Consider the following 12,131-nt stretch of genomic DNA (forward strand, 5'->3'; position numbering starts at 1 on the left):
GAGACACTGCTCTGCCCAGGGAAGCCCTCTCCATGGTGAGGACTTGGGAGTTAGAGATGACTGATAAATCGATAGAGGGGGTGTGTGTGTGCACCTAAAGGAAAGGGAACCAGGGATGAAGTTACATCCCTAACACACTCATTTGCTCCCATAGTGATGACTAACACAAGCAAGGACAGGTAGATCTTGGAAAAAGCCATGTTGGAACAGGAAGAGAGCCAGGGAGCAAGCTAAGAGTTAAGCACCATGAATAATTAGAGCGCTAAAGCCCTGTGCCTTGCTGTGTTCAGCCCTGGCAATGGATCAGCAGGTCTCTGGTCATTAGTTTATATATCTGTATAGAGCTCACTTCTGTGTCCTAGCCTTTAGCCTCTCGTCTCTGAAGGCAACCGGTCTGTGTTCTGGTATCTGTGTGGCGTCACTCTCTAAATACGTTGGTGTTTCCTATGCAAGATTTGTTTTGTGATGGCAATATCATTTTAATAAAGGTACAGAAAGTGTTCTGGATGACCTAGGACTTCACTCTGAACTTTGCTATGTGGCTATTAGTTTTGCACACTTTCCTAAGCCATCTTTCTGAACTTCTAATGGTTCACCTGTCTTCTCCTTCCCTCTGAGAAGAAGGGTCTGTACATTTGTGCACTTGTATGTTGTATGTAGTTGGAAGCACCTGATGGAGCATAATGGCAATGACTGTCATATCACTACACAGATGCAGCCTGTACGTGTGTGACCCAATGGATTTTGGACATAGCGGCTCAATCCCAGAACTCAGAGTTCAATGTCTCTGTTCTCCTTGCAGAGTGGCGGCAAGCTAGTGGGGCAAGAATGATCCTTCAGGATGAAGACATCACAACCAAGATAGAGAATGACTGGAAGAGGCTCAACACACTCGCACACTATCAGGTAACGGTGTGAGCTAGTGGGTGGAAGGCAGATCAGCTAAGAAAGGCATCATTCTCTAAGATGCAAAGATAAACAACAGAATCATAGAAGCATAGAATGGTTTGGATTGGAAGGGACTTTAAAAATCATCCAGTTCCAACCCCCGTGCCATGGGCAGGGACACCTGCCACTATATCAGGTTGCTCAAGTTGAGTGGGTAATAACTGGATAGAGCTCCTGTGTTGAGTACATCCATGCTGCTCCATTGCCCTTGTAGTAATTATCAAACACATCATTAAACATGAAGCCAAGGAAACAAAAAAAAAACTATGTCTCTCTCAAAGGAGGAGCAGCCTTAGTAAGTGGAGAATTCAAAAAAGGAGATGCAGTCAGTAGGACAGCACAAGTCAGCATTTTTCAGGTAGACAAGTAGAAAACAAGTCCTTCAATCCCTCTTTTTCCAGTGCATCAAAGGCCTTTTATATCTAGAAGAGTTCAGAAAGATGGAAGAGTGAGAAATGGAAGGGAAGGAGACTTAGAGTCTGGAAGAAGGAGGAAAAAAGCAGCATGACTGGAGACCATGGCACAGTGGAGTTGGCACTGACCTGGGAACACTTGATTTAGAGCCCTGTCCTGGTCTGTGTGACCTACCTTGGGACAGGACTTCTGTGATCTCTGCATGACCTTGAGAGGGCTAAAGATATCCAAAAATATCTTACAGAAGTGATTGATTTAATAAAAAAAATGGAGTTTTGGTCAAAAGCTGAAACGCTCCTCCCCTCCCTTGGCCAAAAAGAACCTCACCTCATTAAGCTTAATCCAATGCTGACAATTTTGTCATTTCCACAATCATTCCTTAGCAATCTATGTTTCATAATAAGATTTAGGTTGGGTTTGGTTTTTTTTTTTTCATTTAAGAGGTGACCTGAGGAGGCAGCAAGCAATAACTTGAAAAGGAAACAAAATCTTTCACTTCAGATTGAAGCATTGCTGGCTGAATCCAGAACACCTTTTCCAGGTGGAGCAAGGATGTTTTGTATTTTATTTCCCCCCAAAACCAGGCATAACTTTCTTTCCCTTCTGTGCTTTTTCGAGTTGTTTGCTTAACTTAGTTATATGGAGTAGAACAGGTTCTCAGCTGCCAGGGTTTTGAGCTCTGCATCATTTACCCTATATGTCCTGAGGGCAGGCATGGAGGATACTGGAACAGCCACTGATATTCCCATTGCCTCAGTTTCCCCATCTGTACTGTGGAGCTAAAACTACAAAGAGTCAATAATTGCCTTTCATGATTGCAGAGGGGCTATTTAATTAGCCTCTACAGTGCTTTGAAGATGAAAAACTCTACGCAAGTGCTAATTATTGTTATTACACAGACAAGAGTTAGATGATGTTAGTAGGGATTTTTTTTTCACCTATCTCCTTTTTATGATATCTTATTTATCACAGATATTCCTAATATGGCTCCTTTGAACAACTGGCTTGTTAACACTTCTAATACAGGACCCACATGAATAGCCTAGCTGTAGAAATGGGAACTCTGACTCGTTTCAGAAAGCTCTGTTGTCTGGAAATACTGTCCCATGATATCCTGGAGCACAGCCACTCCAAATTTGCTGCTTTCCTGTCTGAGACCCTCTGACACAGCAAAATGAAAGATGTTGTGGTAGTCCCTTCAGTACACCAGTGCATTCATCACATGGAAAGGAGAGACTGTGCAGAGAGAGGCTGACAGGATCAATTGAAGCGGAAAAAACATCTATCCATTTCTGAGCTACGTTCCTGGATATCACCTGCAATTGAAGGTGATAGGATGAGGGGCAATGGTTTTAAGCTGAAAGAGGGGAGATTTAGATTAGATATTGGGAAGAAGTTTATTACTGTGAGGTCTGTGAGGCACTGGGACAGGTTCCCCAGAGAAGTCACAGCTGCCCCATCGCTGGAGGTGTTCAAGACAGGGTTGGATAAGGCTTTGAGCAACCTGATCCAGTGGGAGGTGACCCTGCCCATGGCAGAGGGTTGGAACTGAGTGATCTTTAATGTACTTTCCAACCCAAACCATTCCATGATTCTATGAATTGGAAAGAACATGAAATTTATATCAATTTTATCAACTTTACAGGATATCCTATCCTTGATGTGTGAAATACTTCTGATGATTTTATTCTTCTAATATTCCTGTCCTGCATGAGAGTTTCCTTGTGAAGAAGCTACTGTTGCTTTTACTGAAGTTAATGCAAAGGCTTATATTGTCATCACTAGGCTTTGAATCAGGACCTGAATGGACCTGTTTTGTCATCAGTTGTTCTGTTGCCCAAGTGTAGCCTTCTATCAGTATAACAGGAGTTTTTGTCCCTTTTTTTGTTAATAAACCCCCTGAAGAAGTCATTTGAAGGCTTGGGCCAGAACTTCTGTCCTGCCTACAATGACACTGGTTTACGGCTCAGCTTCTGCTGCTGGGATTTCTCTTGCCCTTGGCACGCTCCTCAGCCAGTTCTCAGAAGCTTATTGATAAAGTCCCTTTCTTTATACAGGTTCCAGATGGATCTGTGGTAGCTTTAGTCTCCAAGCAAGTCACTGCCTACAATGCAGTCAACAACTCAACAGTCTCTCGTACCTCAGCCAGCAAGTATGGTAAGGATATATATGCTGGTATGGATTGAGAGCACACTGGAGGACAGATCCCCAAAATCATAGTGGTTACAAGGCACTAAATATAGCAGAGAGAGTGATAGGCAGATGACTAGTTAATGTGATTGCTCGAGGGATGGGAGAAAAAGAGGATTTAGACATCTAAAACTTTGGCATCTGGTCTAAGCTGTTGATCCAAGTGGCTGGATTGCTGTTATGAAGTATTCCTCCTGCATTAACGGAAGGAGAAGCCTACATTTTAGATCACTGAATCTCACTCATAGAGTTTTCACAGGGAGAGGCAAAGGACAAGCACTGCACACTGCATGGGTCCAGTTGTCCTGGTGGGAAAAGTCCTTGGAGCACAGTCTGTTGTGAAGATAAATCTGTGGCACAGATGAGAAGCTGGTGGGACCACAAGCAACCACAATCTATGTAGGGGATGGCCTGTCTACAGGTACATCTCAGCGTGGGTGTTGTGTGTCCCAGCCAGTTATCTTATCCCCAGTGAATTTGCACCTAGTATAATAAGGCAAATGGCTTATTGAGGTCTTTTATCAACGTACCTCAAGGCAGGGGATGGTTGTTCTCACTTTACCCCAGAGACAACTGAGCATGAGACAGCTGTCAAATAGAGATCAGATGAAAGTGGTTCTGTAGAGCCAAACAGAGACCTCGTGAGTCTCACCCACACCATGACACACCTTTCTCCCCTGTGCTAGGACATGTCTCACTATGGTGATCCCGGAGGGCAAAGCAAAACCTCTCTAATGTGCAAGCAGAGTGCTGCAAAGCCACCCTCCAGTCTGGACGCAGCTGTCAGATCAGTTTGTTATTATTTTTTAATTTATGAAAACATTTCCAATCCTTCTTAGTCCCTTTAGCTTGAGGGAAAGTACATCTACTCAGTGTCCAGAGGAGCCCCCTTCCACTTTCTCCAAGGACATAAGCAATCCACCAGGCCTTATTAATATTCATCCTCTTTGCTATGTTGTTGCAATTACTGAAAGACATGGTGACCTTTGAAAAGGAAGACTTGAAGGGGGTTAATTTCTGTTGGATTTCTTGAATTCTTTTGCCATTTGATTTTTCAGGAAAAGAGAGCGGGGAAGAATGCAGGGGGAGGAGAAGATGTGGTGGGTCAGAAGTGATCGTTAATTGCAATTAAGAAAACAGCATCCAGAGAGAAAAATGATATTCCATCTGATAATTAATATGTAGAGATTGGTAATGCATTAATGAGGTTGATTCAGATCTTGCTACAGAAAGGTGCAACGCTCTTCTGTTAATTATGGTTGGAAAAGACTCTATCTGCAGCATTGCTGGAAGGTCAGGGAGAGGGGAATGCCTCATGCCATCACTCAGAGGCAAAGTGAGGTAAAATCTGAAAGCTGTAGGTGTCCTTGGAAAGGAAATTTGTGCAGAGCCACCTGGGGTTCTGGTTTACTTTCTGTCAAAACAAAATTTTGGAGCAGTGAGTGAAGAGGATGATTGTGCAGGCGTTATAAGATTATTTTAATACTAAACGAAAGAGGGGACAGGGCTGCTCCTAAGCCTGTGGATGGGGATCTAGGAAAAAGGTCACATTAGCTACATCAATATTATTATGCCAAAAGGCTATGGCCTGTTTTCTGGACATAATCCCAAGCAGGATGGCATGCAATGACTAACATCCATGAAGCTAAAATAAGTTGTACACACACTGGTTATCATAAGGAACAAGTACTATCTTGTGAACCAGTTCTGGGCAATGTCTGATACTGATAGTGCAGGTTGTCCCAAGCCAAAGCTTTGCCAGGGGTCACGATAAGAGGTAAAGAGCATGGGCAACTGAAATTCAATGCTTTAGCATTGCTCTATTTATTAGTGTAGACATTGACATCATGTCTGGCTTGGCTGCTATCCCTTGTCTTTGCTAAGCAAATCACTCACTCATAAAATAAAGCTCTGATAATAAGGCTTGGTCTGCACAGCTGCTTTGGGAGCTTCTCTGTCTCACCCTGTAATTCAACCTGGAGATATGCCCTTGCTGCCTATTGTTACAAAATGATGGAAATTTGTTTAATACTAATATGGAAATGTTGAGCTTTTGAGAGCAGGGACATCACAGTATTTCTAGTCTTCCCAGTCTGGAGTCCCATATTAATATCTTCGCAGGGTGGATTCACCAGTTATGACTGTCTCAGCCCCACATCAGGATCTGTAGGAGTATCCACACCATATGCTGATGAAATCCTTTATTAGGTGGCATGTCCTTAGCAAATTTCCCTGGTGAAACCATCTATCCCAAGACGAGTGCTACTACAGCTGAGACATGGTTTAGTATTTGATAGGAATGGTTGGACTCGATGATCTGGTGGGTCTCTTCCAACCTGGTGATTCTATGATTCTATGATCTCTCTTTGCAGAAAACATGATCCGTTACACAGGCAGCCCAGACAGTCTTCGTTCCCGCACCCCCATGATCACCCCTGACCTTGAGAGTGGAGTCAAGATGTGGCACTTGGTGAAGAATCATGAGCATGGTGACCAAAAAGAGGGTGACCGGGGCAGCAAGATGGTTTCTGAGATCTACCTGACAAGGCTGCTTGCCACCAAGGTACATGCTGGGACTGGGGAAGAGGGTGAGAATTGGATTTTTATAGGCTGCAGTGGAACGTCTTTCCTACAAGAAATGAGAGACTGCTCAAAGGGTGCCAAAGGGGGATAAAGAGAAGGGGAAAACAGAGCAAGAGATGTGCTCCAAGCATGGAGGGAAGGAGCTTGAGTTTAGAAAGTGGGTCAAAAAAGGAACATTGGTAAGCACTGAAGAATAAAGAATCCAGAGCCATGGAACTGATGGAGTAATTCAGTACAGGGTTAGATGAGTGTTGGACTGTTGATTACACTGTCTTGTAGCTTGTAGCCAAACTGAGCAAATGAAGAGGCACGGAGTAAATATGCCCAGATCACATTCCAAGCATGTGTCACACCTCATAGTCTGAGATGGACTGTTATGAAGCAGAAACCCGAGTTCCATGCTGCAAGTCCTTCTTCTCTACCTTACCCCTGGGCCCATAAAGACTCTTGTGCTGATGACTTGGCAGGGGGTTAAGTTGACCATGTTGTGGCTAGTATGTGGCCAGCTCCAAAGAAAGCAGACAGAGCTAGATGCCCATCCCCTCTGAGACATGGAAAGCTCAGGATCTCCAAAGAGAAAATACAGATTGTCAGGTTTGGGCAGAGCAGAAACTGAATCTTCAGACATATCTCCCATGTCACAGCTGACACATGGCAAGTTTTACAGAGAGGGCAAAGGCTGTGTTGGGAAGTTAGCAAGATCCCACCTGCTCAATCCATATTCCCCAAAATTCTGAAAACCAGCCTCCTACGTGGGTGCCTGCCAGAGCCAGAAAAACTTCTCTAGTGGAGCAATATCTGAGGGTTTAGCCTAAGTGGGGATGCAGGACTGTGGGGAGGATACTTGCACAAGTGGAGATCACTCAAACTGACAGGTCCAAAACTTCCTGCAGTGGACTCTGGCTCCACAACAGCAACAGAAAGTGGCTTAATTGCCACTGGCTGCACAAAAAGAACTCACTGTCACTCACCATCATGCTGTCCCTTCCCTGAAAAGGGCATGGCCAGGTCTTGCTGCAGCTGGCTCACTGTGGCGTTGACAAAAGCTCTCAGATCTTTCACATTCTTTCATCTCTAACCGAGACTGTCTTCCACCCAACTCACTTGTAAAGGCTCCACAAGAGCATGGGCAAAAGCAGTTGTCTGAGTTTATATTTATTTGCTCTTCTACCCTGTGGAAGGTGGTCTCCTTGGGGGAGTCTGCACTAATGAAGAGACAGCAATGATATTCTTTTGCACCCCAGCAGAGACTAGGACAGGTCAGGAAGAAGACAGTTTAGTCAGGGAAAGACTCCTTTTGCAGTTCTGCTGTCCTCTTGCAGCACAGACCATCTTTATGCCCAGATCTCTAACATGAGAGTTATTTCAATGCCTCCCAGAAGTAGAAAATATAGGGTAGCAGTAACTCAGGACTGGCTGATCACAGGATTATCTCATGCTGTTCTGTGTCATAAAACAGCCTGAGCTTCCTCCCAATAGTCCTTGACTATTACCATTTCTTGTCAGGGTGTTAATAGGCACAAACACAATTTCATGTGTTCATGGAAACGCTGTCTGAGTTTGTCCATCGGACATGTCTCCATCAGATGCTTAAGTCCTACCACAAAATTTTACTTACACATTTGTTCCTCAATTCATTTTACCTCTAATGTTTGACTCTTCCAGCATCATCACTCAGCCTGTCTATGCTGCAGTGGGATTTGGAGATGAAGTGTCTTTGTCTTTAGACCTTGGTACATGCCCAGCTCCTTGGCATCATGATGCTTTTACGGATCACACAACGTAAAAAGAAAATGATGCTCCCCAGGGCCTGGGGCCCAGCTGGTGTAAACCAGCAAGCATTGAACCAGTGCTGATTTACGCTGTCTGGGGATACATCCCCTATCCCACCACTGAATCCCTTTTGCTTTCTGTTCTGGATCACAAATTCAACATTTGTTTTTGGGGTTTTTTTTGTGTGGAAGGAAAGCAGCTGTGGAAGTTGCACAGAGAGCAGGAAGGCTGGGGGTTTATTGTGTCCCCTCTTGGGCTAAGCAATTTTCTTTCCTCATCATGACTATCTGAGGGAGAGAAAGAGGAAAGAGAGCGATTGCTGGTAATACAATCCCAGGGAACACTTAGTTAAACTGACAATGAATTCTATTCTGGTAAATCCCTGACCTCTGAGAATGAGAGTCTCTTGCCTAAAAGCCTCCAAGGTTTTCTTTGTGTTTGTGTGGGTGAGCATGTAGAGACCTAATTCCCTCCAGAAGCTCAACCTGAGGGCAGCTCTTCCATGTCAGACCAACAAGATTTACCCTCCGGGGCCCTTTCTGAGTCAGACATGTGCTGCAGGGCTTTATTCACCCGGTAGGAGTTCGCACAAGAAAAAGGTACCTCTGTTTATTTCCCAAAGAATAAATCAGGTGGTGAATCAGCAAGAGACACTAGTTTTCTAATTAAGTATTTGTTAGAGCTATGTAAACTTAAGCCATTCTGGTGGAACTTGGTGCTTTCTTTCTAGTAAGGAGAATTTCTTTCTGGGTTTGCAGAGAAAAGGGAGGATTTTATTTTTCGGAAGAGGAAATCTTGCATATCAGGAAACATTTGTTGAAGATTTGATTGCTGTTTGGTTATTTTAGCAGCTGCATGTTTTATTCACATATAGAGTCTTTGAGGCTCTGGTGGCAGAGCAGAGGTTCAAATGTGGGCTAGAGCTCCCCATTCAGTAGGGGAAGCATGTTTTGCCTGATTTTCCCCCAAAACCAGCCTGCAGCTCATCTGGTTATCACAGATCCTAGCTGCTCTCTTCTCCTTCTGATACTCCAGCTCTTTAAATTCTTGCTAAAGCCAACTGTCCACACCAGCTTGTTTCTCCAAGCACAGGATCTGGGATTCTCCTCCTTCCAGGTGAGCATAAGGAGACATCTGCAGTCTCTACAGTGGACAATACTGATGTCTGCAGGGCAGTACCTACCACATCCATGCATGGCTTTAGTTTACCTTGGTTTCAAGCCAATGGGTAATAAAAAATGAGGAGGCCTATTGGGGTTTAAAATGAAGTTCATGTTATTTATTATAATACACATATAAAACAGCCATCTCTCTCCAGGTACTCTTGTCCCATTTGTCTCAATGACACCTTCTGCTCTGCTTTACAATCATCTGACTTCTATTACCATCTTAGGGATCAGCCTTGGATGAAAGCTAGCATAGAAAATGGCTAGATTTTGTCTCATGCATGTACTAAAGCAGTCAAGGATATAATGCAGAGGAGAGGAATCTTAACAGGAACAGATCAGAGCCTCTCCATCACCATACACCAGAGATAGAGCAAGGGATCCCACCACAGCTCAGCCACCCACCATGGCAAGGAGCTCTAGTAGCACAGAGGACAGGCAGCATCTTGACCTCCCCTGTCTGACTGTTAACCAGATGTAATGGATATTGTGAAGATGCACATACCTGACATTTCCAGCTCATGTCACAGCATATATCAGTTGGTTCCTGCTTTTCAATCAAAGTTCCTGTGCCTAATCCACTGACACATTGTTTTCAGTGGAATATCAAAATTCAACATCATCTTACTACTTGGTATCTCATAATTTCTTTCCTTCTTTCTCCCAACAGGGAACCCTCCAGAAATTTGTAGATGACCTCTTTGAGACCATCTTCAGCACTGCTCACCGTGGCAGTGCACTCCCCTTGGCTATCAAATACATGTTTGATTTCCTGGATGAGCAGGCTGACAAACACAACATCCATGACCCCCACGTGCGGCACACCTGGAAGAGCAATTGGTGAGTGAGACACCACAGTACATTCCAGCCCCAGGTCCTGGACTGGAAGGAGAGAAGATTTGAGATATAGGTGCTGGGGGAGCTAAGGATCCTGGCATATGGTTCAGAGCACCAATTTCAGTCTTCCCAAGCCAATGGGGAAATCAGAAGTGCCCACAATCTAAAGATGCTCTCAAGGATGGAGTGTTTGGCTTAAACAAGTCCTGTTTTGCCCTGTATTACACTGGGGTGGCAGTGTTACTTAGGGACTTCAAGAAGATGCAGGATGAAAAATTGGAATTGCTGTAGTACCCAGCCTCATAAAGATGTCTGGGAAGGCATGGGAGAGAATTCAGCACTGTTGTCTTTATCTAGACTGAGTGCTTAAACTCTCATTATAGTCAGGAAGGAGCTAGAGCTCCACTTCTTTGCCCACATATAGGCATCTAGGGCCATCTGAGATATTTTGAGGTACCTCAGACTTCTGCAGGGGTTGTGCAGCATCCACAGGAGACTTGTACTCTCCTGGGCTGGCAGTTGGAGAATAGGAAAGCAGCTCAAAAGTTACTAAGCACTTCAAGGATCTGGAGCCGAATGTGAGTCTCCTTTGGAGTGAGTGACAAAGTCTGACATCAGCCCCCTGCTCTAGCTGCCAGGCAGCAGCCCCTCTTCATACATGTGATGGAACAGCAGGGAAGAGCCAGGGCTGGGGGAGAGAAAGACCTCTGCAGCACCTCTCTACTTGAGTTTCCCTGTTGGAAAGAGTCCCCTGGGGAATCGCTCCCTCCCCTTCTCCTGCTCAAATACAGGGACTATAAAAGGAAAAGCAGAGGAGAGCCACGGGGCTCCCAGCTCATGCATTTTTTCCTTTTACCAGCCATGCTGATGGCAGATCGTCACAGCACAGTGACATAAAAAAAGAAACCCCATGCACCAAAGAGGCTTTCAACTAATGAAACATTAGCATATTATTAACATTATCTGCAGCACTAATCTAAGGCTGATTGCAGCCACTCAGACTAAATGAGCAGGAGGTTTATTTAAGGGGGGAGGGGAGACGGCAGAGTGTGTGTGTATGTGGGAAAAAGGGCAGTATGAAGAAATCTGTTCAATCAGATTAAATTAACTCAAAGTCACATCATGGGCTTCATTATTCCCAGCTAGGGACATCGCCTCCCCAGCCCCTCCCCACACCCGTACACACGCTCAGGCACACACACATACACTCATTTCATCTCCACTGTGTCTGTCCCTACTATGTAAACACCTGCAGAAGAAGTTCTGCACGGTTCGTTCATCCACCCCATCCCAGAAGGGATGAACCTCCATGCTCAGCCTAAAATGTTTCCTTCTCACAACTCCATCAGGTCTCATTATCAGCATCTACCACATGTCCTGAACTTGGTTGATGGGATTACCTGTGTGGGACTTCCCTTGAATTAGTTCTGTGATTTTCCTGGCTCAGTGGAACATAGTGGTTTGGGAAAACATGGTGTCACCCCTACGTCAGGCCGTGCTAAACTGCTTGCTGTTACCCAAAATATATTGGGGTTGGAGATGAATTTTTTATGTTACTATGAACACATGCAGGCCACAAACAAATGGAAGGAACTGAGGAGTTTATCTCGAAGGTCAGGTGAACTTGTTACACTGCAGAATAACCTCCTCTTGGGAAGCTGCAGACACTGAAGGTAGAATTAACGGTCTACTGGCAGGCTGGGAGAGTTTGGCTCTGTGATCAGTGACACATCTCAGCTCCTAGGCCATGATCATATGAATGCATTTGCCCTGACAAAAAGGCTTGAGGTAAAGGCTGGAGGTAGATACCTCAGGGCATCTCATAGAAATGAACAGCTCTTTTGAGAAAAAGCAGGGAGAAAGGGGACTTTGAATTTCAATGGGAATAACATATCCTTGGTTAGGGCAGATATATTTTCATTTCAAAGGTTGCAACACTTGTTCCCCAGTTCCTTGGTTTTCCTTGAGGCAACAGGATTTTCTCTGTCACGTAACAACGGCTTCAATGTGCTGGGATCATATGGAGGCTTGGGCTTGAGCTGTGGAGCATGACAATACACGGTGTCCACAGCACGGAGTGCATACCATTAACACTCCTAGTCTCAGCCTGGGAGACCTCTACCTACCTTTCTCCTGATGGAATTGCTATGAGGGCTGAAAGCCAAGTCCCTCAATGACAACTGTACCCTGTAAATATTTTGGATGCACTGCTTGTCCTCA

At 44.7% G+C, this 12,131-nt stretch overlaps 1 protein-coding gene across 1 annotated transcript in view; it reads left to right on the top strand.

Moving 5' to 3' along the window:
* Positions 1-12,131, top strand: part of PLXNA4 (plexin A4) — a 488,098-nt gene that overhangs the window by 459,305 nt on the left and 16,662 nt on the right. Inside the window, exons 26-29 of the mRNA XM_069860812.1 lie at positions 803-906; positions 3,420-3,519; positions 5,925-6,115; positions 9,745-9,914. Coding sequence (XP_069716913.1) covers positions 803-906; positions 3,420-3,519; positions 5,925-6,115; positions 9,745-9,914 — 565 coding nt within the window. The remainder of the gene's footprint in view (positions 1-802; positions 907-3,419; positions 3,520-5,924; positions 6,116-9,744; positions 9,915-12,131) is intronic.

Source organism: Phaenicophaeus curvirostris, chromosome 1 (genome assembly GCF_032191515.1).
Source record: "Phaenicophaeus curvirostris isolate KB17595 chromosome 1, BPBGC_Pcur_1.0, whole genome shotgun sequence".
Classification (NCBI taxonomy): Eukaryota; Metazoa; Chordata; class Aves; order Cuculiformes; family Cuculidae; genus Phaenicophaeus; species Phaenicophaeus curvirostris.